This window comes from Borostomias antarcticus (genome assembly GCF_949987555.1).
Source record: "Borostomias antarcticus genome assembly, chromosome: 2".
NCBI classification, from domain to species: domain Eukaryota; kingdom Metazoa; phylum Chordata; class Actinopteri; order Stomiiformes; family Stomiidae; genus Borostomias; species Borostomias antarcticus.
This window is the reverse complement of record NC_140235.1, coordinates 3,748,331-3,770,949: the sequence shown is the minus strand read 5'-3', so window position 1 is coordinate 3,770,949 and position 22,619 is coordinate 3,748,331. Positions and strand designations below refer to the sequence as shown.

At 49.2% G+C, this 22,619-nt stretch overlaps 1 protein-coding gene across 4 annotated transcripts; it reads left to right on the top strand.

The window, feature by feature from the left end:
• The first annotated feature begins 257 nt into the window (after window positions 1–257).
• Window positions 258–17,144, top strand: wapla (WAPL cohesin release factor a). 4 transcript variants are annotated; one of them, XM_084461293.1, is made up of 20 exons: window positions 258–291; window positions 1,470–1,889; window positions 2,135–2,795; window positions 3,145–3,467; window positions 3,891–4,012; window positions 4,864–4,959; window positions 6,221–6,388; window positions 7,897–8,033; window positions 8,360–8,471; window positions 9,723–9,953; window positions 10,474–10,585; window positions 11,338–11,435; window positions 11,597–11,673; window positions 11,991–12,163; window positions 12,797–12,912; window positions 13,335–13,568; window positions 14,123–14,336; window positions 14,538–14,626; window positions 15,140–15,235; window positions 15,398–17,144. In XM_084461293.1, exons 2-20 carry the CDS (start codon window positions 1,496–1,498, stop codon window positions 15,461–15,463), a joined length of 3,519 nt encoding a protein of 1,172 aa, XP_084317419.1. In that variant the 5' UTR covers window positions 258–291; window positions 1,470–1,495; the 3' UTR covers window positions 15,464–17,144. The 4 variants fall into 4 exon arrangements, with proteins under 4 accessions (XP_084317419.1, XP_084317420.1, XP_084317418.1 ...); XM_084461294.1 differs by having other exon boundaries at window positions 3,891–4,021; XM_084461292.1 differs by having other exon boundaries at window positions 291–357; window positions 3,891–4,021.
• The last annotated feature ends 5,475 nt before the right edge of the window (window positions 17,145–22,619 follow it).

Genomic DNA, 22,619 nt, shown 5'->3' with positions numbered 1-22,619 from the left:
ACCGGTGTAACTAAATAACTTGTGCAAGGCCGATGATCAGCCTATGCAATCGACGGGCACTAGCGCCCTCTAACTTTCCCATGGTCTTTTCACACTCCATCGTAAAAGGGATTTCTGTTCGTTTAAAACGTTGGTCCAATCACAAGCGAGTATACTAACATAACGGCTTGATCGCTTCTCCTCTATCAAACGTTCCAGTCGGTGATTGGTCAATCACTGCTCGCGGACAAGTGACGCCGTAGGGTCTTGGCAGCGGAGGAAGAGGGAGGGGACATTTTAATGGCAGACACTGTATGTACAAAATGGATAAAGTCTGGAATATGATTATCAATTAAGAATAGCTGGATCTGCAACGCTGTAATAGTTGTTTAACTTTCAATGTGTCAAATTATACAGATTTCCGGTGTTTAGGATTTTGTTTCGTTGTGGAGTTACGCGCTTGTTTTGTGCGTTTGCTTAACTAGCTAGCAGCAGTAGCCTGTTAGCCACCTAGTAGCAGTAGCTTGTTAGCCACCTAGCTAGCTAGCAGCAGTAGCCTGTTAGCCACCTAGCTAGCTAGCAGCAGTAGCCTGTTAGCCACCTAGCTAGCTAGCAGCAGCAGCCTGTTAGCCACCTAGCTTGTTAGCCACCTAGCTAGCTAGCACTGGAGCATTGCGTACAGTGTCCAGAGACGAGGCCCAGCCGGGTGCAGAATAAGCTCCATCGTTAGCTAGATGTGTGTGGTGAGTTTTAGTTATCTGCGTTCATAGTTATCGACCCGTGTTTTAGTTGGACTCTAGCTGTCGATATCGATACAAAGTATAGTTTGGATAGCTTTGCTAATGTAAACATCGCTAGTGCTGTCTAGCTAACGAGCTAGCACTGGGTGTGATGGGTTCGGGCTCCGTCTAATCCTTGGGACGCACATTCCGTGGAAAGTCGCATGTTTACGATCAGCATCGTTTAATGATGTGTTACTGAAATCCTGCGAATGCTTAAAGTGAGCTAATTAAACAGAGTAACTTGGTAGTAACTTAGCTAGTTTGACTGTTACTTGTTAGCATGGGATACAGCTAACGTCAGCAAGCTATGCATAACGTGAGCACGAAAGAATGAATAACAATAAATGTATGTATTTATTGCTCGCTGGCAAGTACACCATTCAGTAGAACTGTTCAATTCCAGCAAGTAGACTGTGTTGGATCAGGTCTAAAGTTAGCAACTGGTTATCTAAAGCAGTCAGGCCCGGTTAGTCTTGTCAGACCCTTTTCAAAACAACGCATTGCATAACGCTAGCTATGTCAATGCAATATTATGGAGTTGTGTACGAAGCTCACTTACTTGACTGTCAAGAGAAATGTGTAGGTAGCTAGGCAGTGTAATATTTAACAAGCTAAACATAACCGTTGCTGCATGGTTGAAATTATGACTACTCAATATATCCTTCTTCCTCGTCCAATGTATGATTGTATGTCCTTTTACACCCACAGAGAATATGTAACCTTCCCAAACCAACATGACATCTAGATTTGGTAAAACATACAGCCGCAAGGGTGGGGAGGCCAACTCCAAATTTGACGAGGTCTTCTCCAATAAGAAGGCCACCTTGAGCACCAAATGGGGAGAGACCACGTACAAGGCCCAGCTCGGCTCTAAGAGGCCTACCCTAAAACCAGAGGTCGTCGACTTACCCAAAAGGCCCAGGATCGAGGACGATGATAGTTCCGAGGACCCCTTTGGCTTCGACAGCGATGAAGAGTCCAAGCCTGTCACCTCTCACTCTGCGCCCCAGACTAAATCTGAGGAGGCTGATGCCACCAAGACCCCCCTAGTCCAGGGAAGTGGAAGAAGCACAGCCACATCCACAGCACCAGTGCATAGAAGTGGAGTTGCAAGCACCACATCTACAGGTAAACATTACGTACCAGATGGTGCCTTAGGAGTGAGTGGAAGATCCACATTATAGGAATCATGGGCATGCTCAGTCTGCTTGAATTTGACTCTCAAGGAGGATGGCTGCTTAAAGATTTCTGGCTTATATCTTTTGTGTCTGCGCACGAAAGCTTACTAAATGAGCAAACAAACCCTGCGCAGTGTTTTGTTGTAAAGGTCTCTCTTACCACACTGTTAACATTACCCTTTGTTTAATTCACAGTCAAACTATCTGCGAGTGAGGGTGTTAAAGAGAACAGCCTGTCCTCGTACAGGAATACACCAGAGAGTAACCAGAGGCCCACCTCTGCTCTGCCCACCGTCTCCAAAGAGCTCTCGGATGACTGGAACTCGGTAGGGACCGAGGGGTCCCGCTCTCCCTCCTTGAGCATGGACACCGATGCTACCAGGGGCAGTGGGAACTCCCAGGATGGGCTCTCCTCTGACGGGGCGAAGGCCGCTGACCAGGCGCCTCCCGCGGAGCCCGTCGAAACCATCCCTCCCTCTCCGTTCCTCCTGAGGCCCTCCAACTGCAAGAAGTACCAGCGGTCCACGAAGGCCTCTGACGCCGGCGACAGCAAACCTTCCTCTGTGACCGACAGCGGGTCGTCTGCACTGAAGCCTAGCGCCGTGTCCACTGCGGGGGGCAGCGCCGGTAGTGTGGCCAACGCGAGCGCAGCAGCCAAGCCGGCGGGCAGGGGTAGGGGGCGGGTACGGGACTACACGGTGCTTCACCCGTCCTGCCTGTCGGTGTGTAACGTCACCATCCAGGACTCGATGGAGCGCGGCATTGACGAGCTGTCCGCTACTGCGCCCCCTGCTGACCTGGGCGAGGCCGGACAGATGAGAAAGAAGACGGACACGCCGCCTCCCAAACACAGCAGGTAAACGAACACCGCCGTTTTTAATCAGAACTAGCATTATAAATCCGTTAGAATGTCTTGCGCAGCTCCTCGGTTCTGGGAGATGCTTGGACCAGTTGAGTTGAGTGTGCTGGTCTGTTTTCAATCTCATTGGGTTTTTTGACCTAATCTATTTGACAATGCGTAGGGGTAACATGTACAGACTGAAAAGTAGGGGCCCTAGAATTGATCCTTGATGAACCCCATGTGTCATCTTGGTGTTTTTGAGCTGTGGTCACTAAGGTCGACGAAAAATTCTCAACCAGTTAAATACATTCTGAACCAATTATTGAGTAATCTAATGACCGACGGTCATCTCTCGATCCGTCAGATTCAGGCCCACTCAGAGCAAGACCAAGAAGGAGACCAAGCTGGAGTTCTTCGGCTTCGAGGACAAGGAGGGCCAGGAGGGCGAGGAGGGGGCGGACCCGGCGGCCGGCGGGAGCAACAGCTACAAGATCAAGTACTTCGGCTTCGACGACCTCGGCGAGAGCGACAGCGACGAAGACGAGGACTCCCCGGCCGCGGAGAAGAGGAAGGCGAAGAAGGCGGCGGCGGCGGCGGCAGCTGCGGCCCTGGCGGCGGCTGTGTCCGCTAACGTCAACTGTCCCCAGCTCAGGGACCCTCAGGACACTCAGAGCTGCAGCAATACAGGTGAGACAGAAAGACCGCTGGGTCAGACGAGCATGAGTTCTGAGACTGTTGCTTTTTCTTGTAGCTGCATCTAAGAATGGTAAATGGACTGCACTTGTATAGCACTTTTCCACCTTAGTGGCACTCAAAGCGCTTTACAATGGCCTCTCATTCACCCATTCACACACACATTCACACACCAATGGCGGCAGCTGCCATGCAAGGTGCTAACCTGCTCATTGGGAGCAATTTGGGGTTAGGTGTCTTGCTCAAGGACACTTCGACATGTGGACAGTAGGAGCTGGGATTCGAACCACCGACCCTTCGATCATTGAACAACCCGCTCTACCAACTGAGCTACAGGCTGTGTCTGGACCCAAAAGTGAAATGTGGTTGTAATCCTGTGATTCTTACTCAGTGTGTCGTGCTCCTCCTCCTCCTCAGATATTCTGGAGTTCTCTGATGACTCAAGCCCGGGGGGGTCGGAGGGTCAGACGGGACGCTCAGGAAAACAGGGGGACAAGTCCAAGGAGGTCTGCAGGAAGATCTTCAGCGGCCCCAAAAAGGTCGGAAAGGTACAAGTGGACGAGGGGTGCCTCGATGGATCGGCCAGCCAGCGGAGTCTGCAGATATTCAGTATAATTATGAGATCGGGGGAATGATGCCTTCTAGTCACCGATTGCAAAAACCGATCATTAACCCGTTGCGAGCCAGTTCTCAGCGTGGAGTCGGTGTAATTTGTTGTTTGCTAGCTAACATAAAACATGTCGGCGGTGTGGAACTGTGAGTGTCTGAGACAGATGCAACTAATGCCATCTGCAATGTATGCCAACACAACACACACACACACACATACACACACACACTCCCCCTGTCTCTCCCGTACTCGTGTCCCAGTCCCAGGATCTCCGTTGGCCGAGCTGGGGGCGGGACAAACGAGGCCTGGAGTGGAGTCACTTCTCTGGCTCGGGAGAATGTAGTATATGGTCGCTACTCCCTCCGGTTATCTGGTTAAATCACGCTGCGCTACCTAGAACACACGCACACGCTTTTTTTGTTTACATAAAGATCAAGTAAATATTGGGGTAGGAAAAATATAATGCGGATACTTTTTATACTTTGATGGATGAATTGTATGTAAATGGAGACTGTTCGACCTATTACTGCTATAACGAAACATGAAAACGGTCGGTATCGGTAGATATACGATAAACAATCTGTGATCGGTATCAGCAGAATTTTATTTATTTATTGGGGGCATCCCTGAAGCGTTTTGAAGCTAAGATTTTAGGGACGTGTTGGGTTGGTGATCGTGTCTGATGCAGTTTTATGTACATGTAGCCAGGACTGAGTCCAGTATTCCCCAGTCTTTTTATGAAGATCTGTGTTTTGACTGACTCTGGTCCTGTCCCTCCAGTCTCCGGCCAAAGCTGTGTACAACGCCCGCCACTGGAACCAGCCGGAGCCCGAGGACATGCCCCCTCCACCCCTGTCGCGCTCCCACACCGCTCCGGTCAGAACCACTACCAATACACATCTGCTCCCGTACTGGTTAATAGGGCTGGGTTTAAAAAATCGATTCATTGATTAATAATCGATTCTGAATCAAATGATTGTGAATCGATTCATGAATCCCAAAATCGATCTTTTATTTAATGAATGAATTAATAAATGAAGGAATGAATAGTTCATTCACTCATTCAATGATTCATTCATTCATTCATTTTTGGAAATCAGTATCGATACCCAGCCCTAGTATTGATGTCTTGCATAACTTGGCAGTCATGTAATTAAGGTTACAGCTAAAAAGGTTTTAGTAACACTAACCGAATCGATATTGAATCGTGATAATCGATTCCAAACCTTGTGAATCGGAATCGAATCGATTCTTGAAATTCGACTCGATACCCAGCCCTACTGGTTAATGCATCCAATATTTACAAACAAAGACTTTTGGGAGGTGTCCTAGTGGCAACTCAGCAACGCTTTCATGTTCAGAAGAGTTTCTGATGTCCTTGGCTGTTTTGAGTGATGCTGTTCTGTTTTGAGTGATGCTGTTCTGTTTTGAGTGATGCTGTTCTGTTTTGAGTGATGCTGTTCTTTTCTGAGTGATGCTGTTCTGTTCTGAGTGATGCTGTTCTGTTTTGAGTGATGCTGTTCTGTTTTGAGTGATGCTGTTCTGTTTTGAGTGATGCTGTTCTGTTTTGAGTGATGCTGTTCTTTTCTGAGTGATGCTGTTCTGTTCTGAGTGATGCTGTTCTGTTTTGAGTGATGCTGTTCTGTTCTGAATGATGCTGTTCTGAGTGATGCTGTTCTGTTTTGAGTGATGCTGTTCTGTTCTGAATGATGCTGTTCTGTTCTGAGTGATGCTGTTCTGTTTTGAGTGATGCTGTTCTGTTCTGAGTGATGCTGTTCTGATTTGAGTGATGCTGTTCTGTTTTGAGTGATGCTGTTGTGTTTTGAGTGATGCTGTTCTGTTTTGAGTGATGCTGTTCTGTTTTGAGTGATGCTGTTCTGTTCTGAGTGATGCTGTTCTGTTCTGAGTGATGCTGTTCTGTTTTGAGTGATGCTGTTCTGTTTTGAGTGATGCTGTTCTGTTTTGAGTGATGCTGTTGTGTTTTGAGTGATGCTGTTCTGTTTTGAGTGATGCTGTTCTGTTTTGAGTGATGCTGTTCTGTTTTGAGTGATGCTGTTCTGTTTCGAGTGATGCTGTTCTGTTTCGAGTGATGCTGTTCTGTTCTGAGTGATGCTGTTCTGTTCGCTGTGCTCTTCAGGCCAGTCTTTCGAGCAGTCATAAAGACGCCAACACCAAGAGCCATAAAGACGACGGTCTGTTCAAAGCTCCTCCTCCGCCACCCAAGGTCATCAAATCGGTGACCATCCCCACCCAGCCCTACCAGGACATTGTCACAGCACTCAAATGCAGGAAGGAACACAAGGAGGTGAGGCATGCTGGGAAATGCAGTCACCTTACGGTCTCAATTGAGATAAAAGTGCAGGCAAATGTGATATTTCGGATGGTGTAGTTTAAAAATGGTGGGTAAAATCAGTGGGTAATACCTCAATGGGTATTGGGTTTGTTGACTAATCTTTTGGAACGGTTCTTTTATTCAGTTTGTAAAGTGGGTCTTCGGTAGTGTATTTATAAAATGCATATACTGTAGAAAGAGCTAATATGTCATTGACATTTCAGCCATTGTACGACCTAAAACAAGTTCATTTGTTGACCAACCATCTAAAACAGTTCCAGGCAATTTGACAGAAAAAAAACCCATTTGCTCTCTGCTACCCCTAAAGCACGTATCCACGACTTTTTACATGCATGGCGTTTATCTAGGGATTCATCTCCGCTGCTGTGCGTTATCAATTTCATACGCGCAGTTTAAAGTGTGCCCTCAGCGAGTGTAGGGGTGTCGTGGTTTCATGGGAAACGCAGTACGGCTGTGGAGTTTCATTAAGGCTGGCTCGCAGCTATCTTGGCAGCTCTGCGTTTTGGCCCTTGGCCAGACGGCGAGCAGCAGATGCCCCATGGTAAGAGCGCCGGAGCCTTCTGGAGCCAAGCGAGCTCAGGACTGACCGCAGGCCGCTGAGGGTTATCCAAGGGAGCCGGGGAGACATAGCTGAGGAAGCACACACACACACATATACACACACACACCCACACACACTGATCCGGCTCTCTCACTGCCAGCGGTGGAATGTTATTGATGAGGCAGTATTAGCCTCGTCAGCTAATGGAACTGATGGAGCAGAGTCGGTTTGCACTTGAAGTAGAGGACGCACACACACACACACACACACTCTCTCAACTCTCCTCCTCCTCTCTCTCCGCCTCTACACGCGCGCACACACACACACACACACTCTCAACTCTCCTTCTCTCTCCGCAGCTCTACACGCGCGCACACACACACACACTCTCTCAACTTTCCTCCTCCTCTCTCTCCGCAGCTCTACACACGCACACACACAGACACACACACACACTCCCAACTCTCCTTCTCCTCTCTCCGCAGCTCTACACACACAAACACACATCACACACACACACACACACACACTCACTCTCAACTCTCCTCCTCCTCTCTCTCCGCAGCTCTACACGCACACACAAACACACACACACACACACACACACACACACACACACACTCTCAACTCTCCCCCTCCTCTCTCTCCGCAGCTCTACACACACACACACACACACACACACACACACACACACACCCTCTCTCTCTCTCTCTCTCTCTCTCTCAACTCTCCTTCTCCTCTCTCTCCGCAGCTCTACACACACACACACACACACACACACACACACACACACGACCACCTCTCTCTCTCTCTCTCTCTCTCTCAACTCTCCTTCTCCTCTCTCTCCGCAGCTCTACACACACACACACACAAACACACACACACACACACTCTCAACTCTCCTCCTCTCTCTCCGCAGCTCTACACAGTCGTACAACACGTGAAGCACTTCAACGACGTGGTGGAGTTCGGGGAGAACCAGGAGTTCACAGACGACTTCGAGTACCTGGAGACGGGTCTGAAGAGCACCCAGCCTCTCAACACGCGCTGCCTTAGGCAAGCACACGCCTCACAATCCCGCCCTGCCCCTCGAAACAAGCACACCCCTTTCAACTCGCACTCTTCAACCGCTTCCTCTCAAGGATATACTCTAGTCTCAGAGGGCGAAGCCGCTTTACATTTATTTGCGTATTTAATGAACTTGACCTTCGTATTCACGACACTCTTCTACCACCCTGCGTCCCTCTCCTGCTCCAACTCTCTCCCTCTCCACCTCCCCCTTTCCCCCTCTCCACCTCCCCCTTTCTCCCTCTCTACCTCCCCTTTCCCCCTCTCTACCTCCCCCTTTCCCCCTCTCTACCTCCCCCTTTCCACCCCCCCAGTATCATCAGCCTGGCCACCAGGTGTGCCATGCCTGGGTTCCGGATGCATCTGAGGGCCAGAGGGAAGGTGGCGCAGGTCTTCAAGATGCTCAGCGATGCCCCACAGCACCCGGTAAGAGTCTCACCTCGCCCCCCCCTCCCCCCACACACTCAAAGAATAAAACTACGCCCTCTACTGGTTCGGTTCGCACCCACGCTGTCTTCTGCATGGGAGAAAATGTTGAAATAATTACAGATCGCTACCAACACGAAACTTAACGACAACACATACCATTTTGGATGATGAAGCGATAAACTATTCAAGTCAACTTTATAAAGCTGCATCGTAATAACGTACAGTTTCTCAAAGGTACTTTTAATTTATTTTAATTTGTAGTTATTTTACAGCGTACTACACATCCGGGTACTCTGCCGCGTTTTGAGTACTTCGCTGGAGAGTGCAGATGACCAGAGCACTATGTTGGTGTGCTTCGTAAACATGAGTCAGTTGCTCTTGAATTAGAGCACATTAGTAGATTATGTAGGGGAGAAATCCAGTGATGTCCACCTCTTGCAATTTGGTTGAAATTTCTGACTGCTAGATCAGTAAAACTGTTCTGATCGCTAGCGTTGTTAGCATAAGTGAACGGAGTAGAACATGGCGAAAATTAGCATCACGGCTAGTGGCCATTTTCTGTTTGGCAAGACCCGTCTGAATGAGCTTGGTTTGACTAACGCTAGCAAGCTAGCTAGCTAGCTATCTACTACTGTGTACAATGGTAGGGTTGACAATAGACAAATCTGACCAAATTTACAGGACAGACCAAGACATTAATCTATTGACATAGCCAGGAAGCACATCTGTGTAACAGCAACACGGGGTGTGTGCATCATGGGTATTGTAGTCAGTTTACACCCAGCATTCCAAAAACCATTGTAAAACATTTTATTCTGTCTTTAACTGCACAGACACAATCAAAATTTGATTGATCGATAAACAATGACTCAATGTAAGTTAGCCTTAGAAACGATTGAATAAGGAATGAATAACAATTCAATGCAGCCAAAAATATTATTTTTATTAAAAAATTTCAATGCATTTTAATAAAACGGTGCGAGCCGTACCACTAGAGGGCGCTTTGTCACTTTATCTTCCTATATAACTAGAACACCCGCCCAGCTCTTTGTACCACACCATTAGCTGGTGCAGCCTACTTTAAATAAAATTGAAATATTCATAAACTAGAGTCCTTACCATCTAATATGACTTATTATTACTATCCTCTATTTTAGCCTCTGGAAAAATAAATCTAATATTTAAGTTAATATAATTTCTCCCCTCCTTTCCTCGCCTCACCCCCCCCACCCCCCTCCTCCCTGCCAGAACCTGGCCCTGTGCACGGCCTCGCTGATGTACATCCTGAGCCGGGACCGTCTGAACATGGACCTGGACCGGGCCAGCCTGGAGCTGATGCTCCGCCTGCTGGAGCTGGAGCACGACCACTCGGCCCACCAGGACCAGCTGACCGCCAAGGAGATGGCCAAGGTCAAGGAGAAGATCCGCAAGCTGTGCGAGACGGTCCACAACAAGCACCTGGACCTGGAGAACATCACGGTCAGTGGAGGTGCAAGCGGGTCGCGCCGGGCTGGGCGTGGTTGGGTCGCGCCGGGCTGGGCGTGGTTGGGTCAGGCTGGGCAGGGCGTGGTTGGGTCAGGCTGGGCAGGGCGTGGTTGGGTCAGGCTGGGCAGGGCGTGGTTGGGTCAGGCTGGGCAGGGCGTGGTTGGGTCAGGCTTGGCAGGGCGTGGTTGGGTCGGGCATGGTTGGGCAGGGCGTGGTTGGGTCAGGCGTGGTTGGGTCGGGCTGGGCCGGGCGTGGTTGGGTCGGGCTGGGCCGGGCGTGGTTGGGTCGGGCGTGGCCGGGCAGGGCGTGGTTGGGTCGGGCTGGGTCGGGCGTGGTTGGGTCAGGCTGGGCCGGGGCGTGGTTGGGTCGGGCGTGGTTACGTCGGGCCGGGCGTGGTGGTGGGGGGCGGGGTTAGTTTGTCGATGCTCATGATCGTCGATTGATTCGGTTCGGGTGTGAAACGCGGGAGGAAAAGACGATGGCCGACGTGTCGTGCTGTTTGTCCCCATCACAGTCGGGTCACCTGGCCATGGAGACGCTGCTGTCTCTGACCTCCAAGAGGGCGGGAGACTGGTTCAAAGAGGAGCTGCGTCTGCTGGGGGGTCTGGACCACATCGTAGACAAAGGTGGGCAGTGGGCGCGCTTACTGGTGTGTGTGCGTAATCATCCTCATCATCATCATCTTACTGGTGTGTGTGCATCATCATCATCATCATCATTAACCTTCATTTAATCAGGCAAGTCAATTAAGAGCAATTTCATTGAGGTACTGAGGTTTCCCTCATTTACAGTCTTGACAAGTTCACACAGATACACAAGTAACAACAGAACAAATACAATATACAATAATAATAATAATAATAATAATTAAAAACAGTTACAGGTTGAAGTACAAAGGTCTAGAGCCATGGATTTAAACTCTGCGACTGAAGGAAGTACCTCAAGCTTTAGAGTCTGTTATAGAGTATTCCAGGTACAAGGAGCATCACGGACAAAACAATTCTTCACAATAAGAGCCTGATGGGAGGCAAGAGGCCCCCTAAAGACGGGGATGGAGAATAAATAAAAGAACACCAGAGGACAATATTAAAACGGTATTAAAACTGACAGGACATGACAAATAACATCACAAACATGCGCAGCCCAGTACAGAACGAGGCGTGTAGCAGCACAAAAGCAATATAAGAGCAGTGTGTGGTGAGAATACAGGACAGGTGAGGTAAGAGTGTGTGAGCTTGTTTTTGTAGTATCCTCACCTCATCATCCAGACCTTGATCGATGTGTCTATTTAAACCGTGTTATTTTATAATCTGTAGTCGTTGACCTTCAGTGCCATGACACAGTCCATAACAACAGCGTGTGTGTGTGTTGCCTGCAGTGAAAGAGTGTGTGGAGAGCTTGAGCCAAGAGGACGATAAGGAGCACCTGGTGGCCTCCCTGTGGGGGGCGGAGAGGTGTTTGAGAGTCCTGGAGAGCGTAAGTGACCGCGTCGAGGAGAGCCTTTCGGTAATCTAGCGCACGTTTAGTCTCCTCTGAAAAGCTCTGGGGTTACCTCATCACAGAGTCGTCGTTAATGATATTGTCCTCCTCCTCTTGTCGCGTCTTCGTCCGTCCGTCTGTCCGCGTTCCTGCCCCAGGTGACCGTGCAGAACCCGGAGAACCAGGGCTACCTGATCGCCTACAAGGACTCCCAGCTCATAGTCTCCTCCGCCAGGTGAGACGCCAAGAGAAAAACGGAGACACCGCAAAAAAGATATACTACCGAAAGGCCGTGTGTCACATGCATCACCGATATAGATGGATCACTAGTAGAACGGTGAGCCTTTAGCAGCCTCTCTCTCTCTCTCCCTCCCTCCCTCTCTCTCTCTCTCTCTCTCTCTCTCTCTCCCTCTCTCTTTCCTCCTCTCCCTCTCTCTCTCTCTCCCTCTCCCCCTCCCTCTCTCTCTCTCCCTCCCTCTCTCCCTCCCTCTCTCTCCCTCTCCTCCTCTCCCCCTCCCTCCCCCTCTCCCCTCCTCCCCTCCACCTCCTCAGGGGCCTGTGTTACTGCCAGGACATGATCCAGCGCTACAGCCGGGAGGCCAACAACTCCCTGAGCTCGTCGGGCACGGCGCTGCCCCACTGCAGCTTCAGCAACGTGGGCAAGGCGGTGGAGGACTGCATGAGGGCGGTCATCGGGGTGCTGCTCAACCTCACGCACGACAACGGTACAGCCCTCCCGACCGCCGTTTATTCAACCGCCGTCACGTCTAAAATAGATAAAGGGGTATTTTTTTTTAAGATATTTTTTAGGGCTTTTCAGCTTTACTGTTATAGGACAGTGTAGAGAGACAGGAAATGCGGGAGAGAGAGAGGGGAGGACATGCGACACAGGACCCGAGACGGGAATCGAACCCGGGTCCGCCGCGCGAAGGACTAGCCTTCATATGGTGCGCGCCTTACCCGGTGAGCAACCGGGGCGCCTCAAGGAAGTATACAGGGAGTATACAAGGAAGTCTATACATTCATACTTTTGTTTTGTGCGATCTTGTAATTCTGCATGTGACCACCACTAGAGTAAATCTAAAAGAAATCAGATATGAGCATTTGGAAGCTCATTTTTCCACAAAAAAAAACTTGGGAGGAGGGGCATAACCCCGGGACCCCCTAGTAGGTTCCAGGTCTCGTATCCTTCTCACCTTTTTCACCCCTGACCCATTTTCATGCCTGAGTCTTTTTGTTGTTGCTCTAAGGCGCGTGGCAGTCTTGTCACAGTGAGGTGAAGGGCTGTGACCGTGTCGTGTGTGAAGGGGTGTGACCGTGTCGTGTGTGAAGGGGTGTGACCGTGTCGTGTGTTTCAGAGTGGGGGAGCACCAAGACTGGAGAGCAGGACCAGCTCATAGTGACGGCCCTCAACTGTGTCCTCCGGGTCCCACGCTACCTACCTCAGGAACAGCGCTTCGACGTCCGAGTACTGGTGAGAGCAGCACAGCTGTGCGCCTGTATGTGTGTGCATCTGTGTGTGTGTGTGTGTGTGTGTGTGTGTGTCTGTGTGTGTGTGTGTGTGTCTGTGTGTGTGTGTGTGTGTGTCTGTGTGTGTGTCTGTGTGTGTGTCTGTGTGTGTGTCTGTGTGTGTCTGGTGAACTTTGGTGTCTGGTGAAGCTTTTCCTACGTTATATGCAATTATTGTTAGTCGCTTTGGATAAAAGTAGTAGTAGTAGTAGTAGTTTATTTCAAACCAGGCAATGTACAGATATCCACAAGACAAAACACAACGCACAAAACAATACACAACAATATAGAACACACACTCTCCACATAATGTATAAAAGCGTCTGCTAAATGACTGTAATGTGATAGACAAAATAATCTTAGCGACCCTCCTGTCCTCCTCTCCAGGGCCTGGGGCTGCTGATTAACCTGGTGGAGTACAGCGCCAGGAACCTTCACTGTCTGGTGGACATGGACTACACCTCCTCCGGCTGCCCAGAGGACAGCCTGGTCCAGGCAGAGCCGGAGAAGACCCCGGCCCCGGCCCCCGAGCCGGCCGCAGCCTCCACAGAGGCTCAGGCCCAGGCGACCGAGGAGGAGGCCAAGGGCCCGACCTCTGGGGCTCTGGCGGCCCTGGTGCAGGTAAGAGTGACCCCCAGAGTTGACCTGCTGAAGTGACCGTTGTGTGTTAGGCACGTACCGTTCAACTTAGGGCTGGGTTTAAAAAATCGATTAATCAATTGTTTTTCAAATGATTCAGAATCGATTCATGAATCCCAAAATCGATCTTTTATTTAATTAATAAATGAATAAATGAAGGAATGAATAGTTCATTCGTTCAATGATTCATTCATTCATTCATTTTTGTAAATCAGTATCGATACCCAGCCCTAGTACTGATGTGTTGCATAACTTGGCAGTCATGTAATTAAGGCTACAGCTAAAAAAGAAAAAGTTTTTAGTAACACTAACCGAATCGATATTGAATCGAATTGAATTGTGATAATCGATTCTGAACCGGAATCGAATCGATTCTTGAAATTTGAATCGATACCCAGCCCTAGTAATGACGAGGCTCATCCCCAAAACCTACAAACCGCTGAGTCGGACTACATCGACGCCGACTTCTCTTATTGAATATCTGGACCCTGTGCACTCCCTCCTCCTCACAAACACTATTCCCCCCCCCTCCGCAGTTCTTCCTAGAGCGGGAGCGAGCAGCCATACTGGCCGAGGCGCAGACCGATGACCTCATCAGCGAGGCGCCCAAAACGCAGCACGACCAGAGCGGCGAATGGCAGGAGACCTCCGGGGAAATCCAGTGGGTGGCCTCGGAAACCAACGACGCCGAGAACGACAAGGAGAAGGAGAAGAGGGAGGAGGAGGAAGAGGAGCTGGATCTCAACAAAGGTGAGGAGCGGTGCGCGTGTGTGTGTGTGTGTGTGTGTGTGCGTGCGTGTGTGTGTGTGTTTGCGCGTGTGTGTGTGTTTGTGTGCGCAAGTCTAATGCTTAAAATGATCCTAAGATTCAGCACTATTGGCACCACCACCAAATACCTCCTGTTCTTTTTCCCTTCCTCTCTCGCCCCCCTCTCTCTGCGTGGCGGTGCAGCGCTGCAGCATGCTGGGAAGCACATGGAGGACAGCATCGTGGCCTCCTACACGGCTCTGCTCCTGGGCTGTCTCTGCCAGGGCAGTCAGGTACGAACACGCGCATGAGCTGTCCCCATGCACACAGAACTGTCCCCATGCACACAGAGCTGTCCCCATGCTCACAGAGCTGTCCCCATGCTCACAGAGCGGTCCCCATGCTCACAGAGCGGTCCCCATGCTCACAGAGCTGTCCCCGTGCTCACAGAGCTGTCCCCGTGCTCACAGAGCAGTCCCCATGCTCACAGAGCTGTCCCCATGCTCACAGAGCAGTCCTGGTTTTATTCTGCCGCTGATCTGCACCAATTAACTGAGGGCCCGTATACTGATTCGCTCTCTCTCGCTCTCTTCCCCTCTCTCTTGCTCTCTCTCGCTCTCTCTCTCTTCCCCTCTCCCCCTCTCTCTCTTCCTCTCTCTCTACCCCCCTATCTCTCTCTCCCTCTGCCCTCTCTCTCTCTCTCTCCCCCCCCTCTCTCTCCCCCTCCTCTCTCTCTCGCCCATCCCTCTCTCTCTCTTCCCCTCTCTCTCTCTCTCTCTCTCTTCCCCTCTCTCCCTCTCTCTCAGGTCAATGTGACTACTGTGAGGGACAACCTACCCAAAGGAGATTTCTCCATCATGACAGAGATGCTGAAGAAGTTCGTGAACTTCATGAACCTCACGGTAAGTACAGCGTGGGAGGGAGGGACAGTCAGCAGGTGCTGTGTTTATCCTGGTGAATCACATGTGTGTGCTACATGTCTGCTCAGGTGGAATCCTTGTTCATGCACGCACGCACACACACACGCACACTTGCAATAACTTGGTCCCTTTCTCTTCCCACAGTGTGCCATGGGCACCACAGGACAGAAGTCCATGTCTCGGGTCATAGACTACCTGGAGCACTGTTAACAGACACTTCATTACTGCTCGTTGGAGGGGGTTCTTGTCAGATCTGGCAACCCCACAAGGGGACGCAAGTGTTGACAGTTTCTTTCTACATCACTTCACTTCATCGTGTGCTCTCTCTGGGGAGGAAACACACACCTACACACACACACACACACACACACACACACACACACTTGGAGCACCCTCTGAACCAAAGCCACGCTAGCTGACTTGGGCTACCGTTGTCTTTTACAAATCAATGCATTGCAAATCTTCCCACACACAGTATACCATTGATCCAGGAAGATACAATTGTCCCTCAGGGCCTAGAGAATCATGCTACAGGCACAGGTGGTCGGTCAGGGCAGCGTTCACGCTGAATTGAACGTGAGCTGAATCATATCAAACATTTAACTCTCCCATGTTTGCCTCATCCAGCCCAGAATGAAATCATTAATGGTTTAGCATAACACATCACCCCAGAATGAAATCATTAATGGTTTAGCATAACACATCACCCCAGAATGAAATCATTAATGGTTTAGCATAACGCAAAGTCCCCTTTCATGCATTAGATCAGTCTGTTCTCCTACATGTTTAGCCCGTTCGCTTGCTCTGGTAGTGGAGAAATGAAGGGGAAATCTCCAAGCCTTGACTTCATCTCTGATTGTTCCTTCATCTGCTCAGTTCTGGAAGTTAGCTAGTTCACGTTCGCCTACTTTTCGAAATCTTTTCAGTCATTAATGTTTGCCTTCGGGGCATGTTCATTTAAACAGAATTAATTTTATCTCAAATAAATCAGCAGGTCTGGAATAAAACCATGTAATTTAAGTTTTTTTGTTTTTTTGGGGGGGGGTAATGACACTTGAAAGTGAATGCTGTTATGATAGTGTTTTAAAGCCTGTTCCCCTTCCCAAACTGACTTGTCTTTTCTTCAAATTTAACTTAAATTTATGCATTCACAATATTGCTATGATTGATATATTTTTAATAGTATTGCTATGATTGATATATTTTTAAAGACTGAGGTTTGTGTTTTTAAAATAGCAATGAAGTTATTGTGGTTTTATGTATTTATTTTCAGCTATTCGACTGATACAATGTGACACTCTTCCCCTCTGAAGATCCCTGCATATAGATTTTGTTTGGTACGACGCATTGCTTGAAGTGACTAACCGCTCTCAGCAGTCCGTTTGTGCTTTTAGTTTGTCTCCATGTTGAACACAACGATAACCTCCCGTTTAATCACGAGGTTCGCCAGTGCCCTTGAACACCCTTTCAGATAAACTAGCCCGACTCGTACTCCAGTAAGATACCGCTTGAATGACAGCCACACACAAAGCAGATTCTTGTCATTTCTCTGCTTTGTGATGCAGCAAACCTTCATGTCGACTGTAAGTTCATTTGCAAAAAAGCTGGTCCTGAATGGTATTTTAGGATGTAAATACAACTGTACATAGTGGTTAATGGACATTAGAATGCTAGACTACTTTTCTGAGGCTGATATTTTTATTTTATACCATATTTCGGAGTCGTGTCATTTGAAGTAAAACTAAAAACTATAAAAAAGACAACTGCAGGAAGTAAAAAAATAAATAAAAAAAAAACATGAAAAAAAAAGTTTGTACCCGTTTCAAGGACATTGTCTTTGCTTACATGTAAATAATTGTAACTCAAATAAAAAGTTGCTACTTTCAATACACTCCCATGTCTCGTGTGTGTGTGTGTGCGCGCACGTGTGTGGTGTGGGTGGGGTGGGGTGGGGTGGGGTGGGAGGTTGAAGCAGCATTCATTTATTCAGTCTTGTATTACCATACTGTCTGGGATTTTATGCATTCACTCAGAGAACAAGAAAACAAACACATCGAAAGAGAACTGCTATTTGCATTAAGAAGAACCCACCCAGAGTATGCATTTATTTTCTGGCTTATCGTTATTAGGATCTCTCGCTCCCCCCCCCCCCCCTCTCTCACCCTCACCTCTTCTCTTCCTTCTAGACAAACCCCGCTGTCCCCCTTACAAAGTATGTGACAGACACACAATAGAAGCATGGTGTACTTAAACAACACAATCTGGCCTGACAACTAGTAGCGCGCCCACTTGGGTTTGACTGACGAGTACATAATGAAGACAACGCCTGCTGGAAACCGTTGGATCCTCAGACTCATAAGCCGACAGCATGCTAGAGAATGTCCCCACAGGAGGCCAGACGGCTCCCATGACACGACATGACAGATGTGTCGAGCACCGCGTGTGGAGATGTCTCTACACACTCGACGGACTGGAAACAGACCTGCTTGTGTTCATGATATGAGATCATCACCTTTCCACCAACACGACTGCAGAGCAGCACGGCTCTTGACGGGAGATCTGAGGATTTGACGGGCTGGATTTGAAGTTAAAATTCATAGCGCTTTGTAGCCTACATGCATCTGAGCGTGAGACCTTTTGAATATTAATGGAATGGATGTCAGGTGGTGGAACTGCTCTCAGTGGGAGAGAGACGGGGAGAGAGAGAGACGGAGAGAGAGAGAGTGTGCCTGTGTCTGTAAGGGCATGCCAGGATTTCCCCATAGCTAATTAGATTGATGCAAATTCCACTCCGAAGTAAGGAAGCCATGCTGAGAGGGGAGAGTGACCAAAGAAATGTCAGTTTCCCACCTGTCAATCAACAGTGCTCCCTGACGCAACACAGCCTGAGGGGGTGAACTTCACCGTACGGCTCCAGTTCCTTCAGCTCATCTCCTTCTACCGGGCCGGGGGTTGAATATATTCATCTCTCCGTGTCCGGTTCCTGTCAATATGCATGATCCTTTCTCTCACCACTCCTGATCCCCCTCTTTCTACAGCCTGCCTGTCTGTCTGTCTCTCTGCCCTCCTGTCTGCCTGTCTCTCTGCCCTCCTGTCTGTCTGTCTCTCTGCCCACCTGTCTGCATCTGCCCTGCTGTCTGCCTGTCTCTCTGCCCTCCTGTCTGCATGTCTCTCTACCCTCCTGTCTGCCTGTCTCTCTGCCCTCCTGTATGCCTGTCTCTTTGCCCTCCTGTCTGCCTGTCTCTCTGCCCTCCTGTCTGCCTGTCTCTCTGCCCTCCTGTCTGCGTCTGCCCTCCTGTCTGCCTGTCTCTCTGCCCTCCTGTCTCTGCGTCTGCCTGCCTTTCTGTCTATGTGTCTGTCTGCATGCATGTGTGTGTATTCTCCTCTTCGTCTGCCTGTCTGTCTGCATGCATGTGTTTATATTCTCATCTGCCTGTCTGTCTGCATGCATGTGTTTGTATTCTCATCTGCCTGTCTGTTTGCATGCATGTCAATCAATCAATCAATCAATCAAAGCTTTATTTGTATAGCGCATTTCATACCCAGAGGCAACACAATGCGCTTTACAGAGAACAAGGGAGGTGGGCATACGACCCACCTCTACATATTCCAGAGGGAAGCAAAAAAACAGTAATCACCCGGGGGCCAGATAAGTGCATGTGTTTGTTTGTATTCTCTTCACTGGTTCATGAGAAGGTTATGTACATCCATTTAGTGCTGCAGGACAAAAAAAATGAACAGTTCAGAAATAGAAAGGTCACACAAGAGCTCCTGCTCCACCACATTGTGCTAAAATCACAACCTTTTGGCCAGCTGTTGTGCGTAGCTCCTCGTTAGGCACATTTAGTTGTTACACATTTGTTTACCAAGGGTGTGGACAGTGTAATGGAAATTCTGCATTATTAGATATTATTTGAACTCATTCAACATATTAGACCTTAGTTAGATCTCTTTAACAGTGTCTGCTGTTTAAGCCACAGAACTGGTCTCTCATACCTTGGCTAGAGAAAGAATGCTGTGTACTTTGTAATCTTATGTTTTTGTAGAAGTGACTGTCTCTGCTCGCACCCCAGCCATGCCAGTCTCTCTGTGGACAAAACTGGAATCCAGCTGGACTAGGGGGTGGGAAGCGAGGGCTGGGAAAAGGCCCAGATACCGAGGTTGCTCTCTGATTGGATAAATGATTGTTGTGAGTCCTAATTGGGGCCACATTTCTCACTGTGTGAACTGCTGTGTGCACGACGCAAGCTGAGTTGGACGGACCCCTTCTGCAGTTGAGTTTTTGTGTATTTTCTTTAGGTAATAAACTTTGTTAAACTTAGAACATTGGCATTGAATCTTTCCTGAACAATACTCTGAGACAGAAATTTCCACAGCAACAGCATGGGGGTGCTATGCCCAATTTGACCACTGGGTGGAGTGGGAACTCGGATGCTGACCGGCTGGTAGGCTTCCTTGTGCTTCCAATAGCGTGCATATCTACACACACAACGTTATATTCTATAGAATAGAACGTTTATTAGCCATGTGTAGCAACTACAGGTGCCGGTAGATTGGATTCTTGTAATCGCTTGTCCTTACAGATTCTTATCAGTGCTAATCAGCTCCTCATTCCAGTCCTAGGTACTCAGCAAGATGTTTAAAGGTTCCCAAATTGGCAATTTACTAGGCCCTATATACTATCTGTCGTCTAACAGTCTATCAGTATCATCCTCATCTACTTATCCCATCCGATCATGGATGACTGCCTGTGTCCATGATGTAGGCAGTGCAATTAAATAACGTTCAAGTATACAGTTGTGCATAGTGATCAATTATTCAAGTGTTGTTAGGTGTTTGTTCAAGTGTGCAGTAGTGCAGAATCTGTTGCAAGGTACCTCAATGTGTGTGTGTGTGTGCGTGTGTGTGTGGTGTTTTCATGCCCCATCTCCGCAGGCACCTCAGGAAGTAGAGGTGCTGTTGTGCCTTGTTGAGGATGGCCTCTGTGTTGTGTGTCCAGGTCAGGTCATAGAGATCGGCATCCCTAGGAATTTGAAGTGGCGCACCCTCTCCACTTCCTCCCTGTTGATGATGATGGGGGCGGGGGGTGGGGGTGGGGGGGGGGGGGGGGCTTTTTCCTCCTCCCCTGAAGTCCGGACACACCGACTCAATGCTCACTAGTGATCCCCTTGCTTATTCCCTGCTTCAACACTCTACAACAATCTTTTGAAGAAGAACCTGGGCCATTGTTCATTAACCTGTCGGAGTTTTCCAGAGAATTGTGAAGCGCTCATTATTTTTTCGAGAAGAATTTGTCATTCTGTGCTTGTTTTTCAGGGCTGGTAGAAAATCCAACTCCTTAACACTGTCTGGCTCAACGCAACAGCGTGGTTCACTGAGACTCTGGGAGTGGGCTGAGCTGCTAGCCCGCAGATACACAGTGCAAAGCTTGTGTAGCCTAAAGCTTTACCTCCACCGCTCCACCCTCTCACCTTGCTTTTTCCACACACACACACACACACACACACACACACACACGCACACACACATGGCTCCTGTTTAATCTCACACCTTAAATCATTGACTGACAAGCCAGAACGACTGACTTGCCCGTCTGTATTCCTGAACGTGCGTGACCTGCACTTCAATATGTGATCCACGGGCCGGCCAGAGGAAGAGGAGCAGAGCGTGCTCCAGGAGGCGGCTAGCTATACCTCAGCCTGCCCGCGCTCCTGCTTTTCTGTTTACCTCCTCAGGGGGGTGTCGGCCTTAATTCAGCAGGCCGGAAAACAGGAAGGATGGGTGTGTGTGTGTGTGTGTCGGAGTGAGAGTGATAAGTGTGTGTGTGTGTGTGTAGGTAGGGGGGGGTGGGTGCCTCTGTGTGGATGAATAGAAGGGGATATTAATGTGAGATAGACAACCATGATCTTTCTGAGCCCGGTGGAGTGTCGGGATTCAATCACGGCGACGGCCCCTGGGATTGGCCTTTTTCAATGCATAACAAAACGGGCAAAGATGCGTCCGTTCAGACCGCGCACACACACACACACACACACACACACACACACACACACACACACACACACACACACACACACACACACACACACACACACACACACACACACACACACACAGACACACTGTATTCACTGCTTGGGCAAAACATGGATTTCCATTATGTTTGTTATGATCCCAGTAGAGTTATTGTATTTCACACAGTTGACCCTGGCAATAGTGCGAGGCTAAGTATGTGAGTAGTGTCTTAAATTAATCCAGTAACGCAAGACGTGAGAGACTGCGCATGCGGGGGCATGTGTTTTAACATGGATGAGCTGAGCCTCCGATGGAATTCTCCATGATCCGTCTTCAGGAAAATAATTAGTGTCTGTAGAATCATTAAGGTGTAGAGAGATGCAGCTACAGGCAGTAGTCTCTCTCTCTTTACCTTTCCACTTCTAACTCTTTTGACAGTCTGCAGCTCTTTCCCTTGCTTTTACTGCCCCACTGCTTCATTCTCAAGTAGTCACTTCTTCTTCTTCTTCTGCTTCTTCTTCTTCTTCTTCTTCTTCTTCTTCTTCTTCTTCTTCTTCTTCTTCTTCTTCTTCTTTGTCCGGAGGCGGTTAAGCCTCACCCACGCCGGTCTGGGTAAGTCCATCCTGGTGGGTGAAGGACCGGCGTCCGGGATGAAATCACGGAGTCTAGAGGTGTTCGCCTCCCACTCTGCATGCCAGTTGTAATCTGCCCATCCTGCCTCACTGATGTTAAGATCTCTGCATTGCTACAGATCATCTCGTGCGGCAGGAACAAAAGGGTGTCTCAACTTGAGTCGCCGGGGAGGCTCCGCTGTTGCAGTGAGCCTGTCGTGGAGCAGGTGGTTAGGCTCCACGGCCCGGCAGGCGAGACGTGCTGTGGTTTCTGTGCGGCGGGGCCTGCGGGCTGGATGCCTGTGAGGATGGGAAGGTTGTCCACAGGAGTGGGACGCAGGCATCCTGTCACGATGCGCAAGGCTTCGTTGATAGGCGGATCGATGAGGCGCTGCGGCACCAGACCGGTGCGCAGTATTCACTGGTCGAATAGACCAGGGCTAGGGCTGCCATACGCAGTGTTTTTGCCCCGGCGCCCCAGCCTGATCGGACCAGTCGCTGTTAACTTCTTGCGCATCGACTCAAGGTGTCGACTCGAGGTGTCGGCGGAATGTGAGCAACCTATCCAACGTCACGCCGAAAGAGGTTGGTTCGGCGCAGCATGGCAGGGGTGTTCCATCGATGTGTATTCGGAGATGTTTGGCTTCCTTGTTGTTAAGGTGGAAGACCACCGACAACATCTTTGCCTCTCTGAGCTTCAGTCTCCATTTCCGGAGGTATGCCGCTAGTGTCTGCATGTC

Coding starts and splice junctions, on each gene's coding strand:
- wapla (XM_084461294.1), top strand. CDS start 1,496: ATGACATCTAGATTTGGTAAAACATACAGCCGCAAGGGTGGGGAGGCC. Junction 8,472..9,722: donor GCGATGCCCCACAGCACCCG/GTAAGAGTCTCA, acceptor CCTCCCTGCCAG/AACCTGGCCCTGTGCACGGC. Junction 9,954..10,473: donor TGGACCTGGAGAACATCACG/GTCAGTGGAGGT, acceptor TCCCCATCACAG/TCGGGTCACCTGGCCATGGA.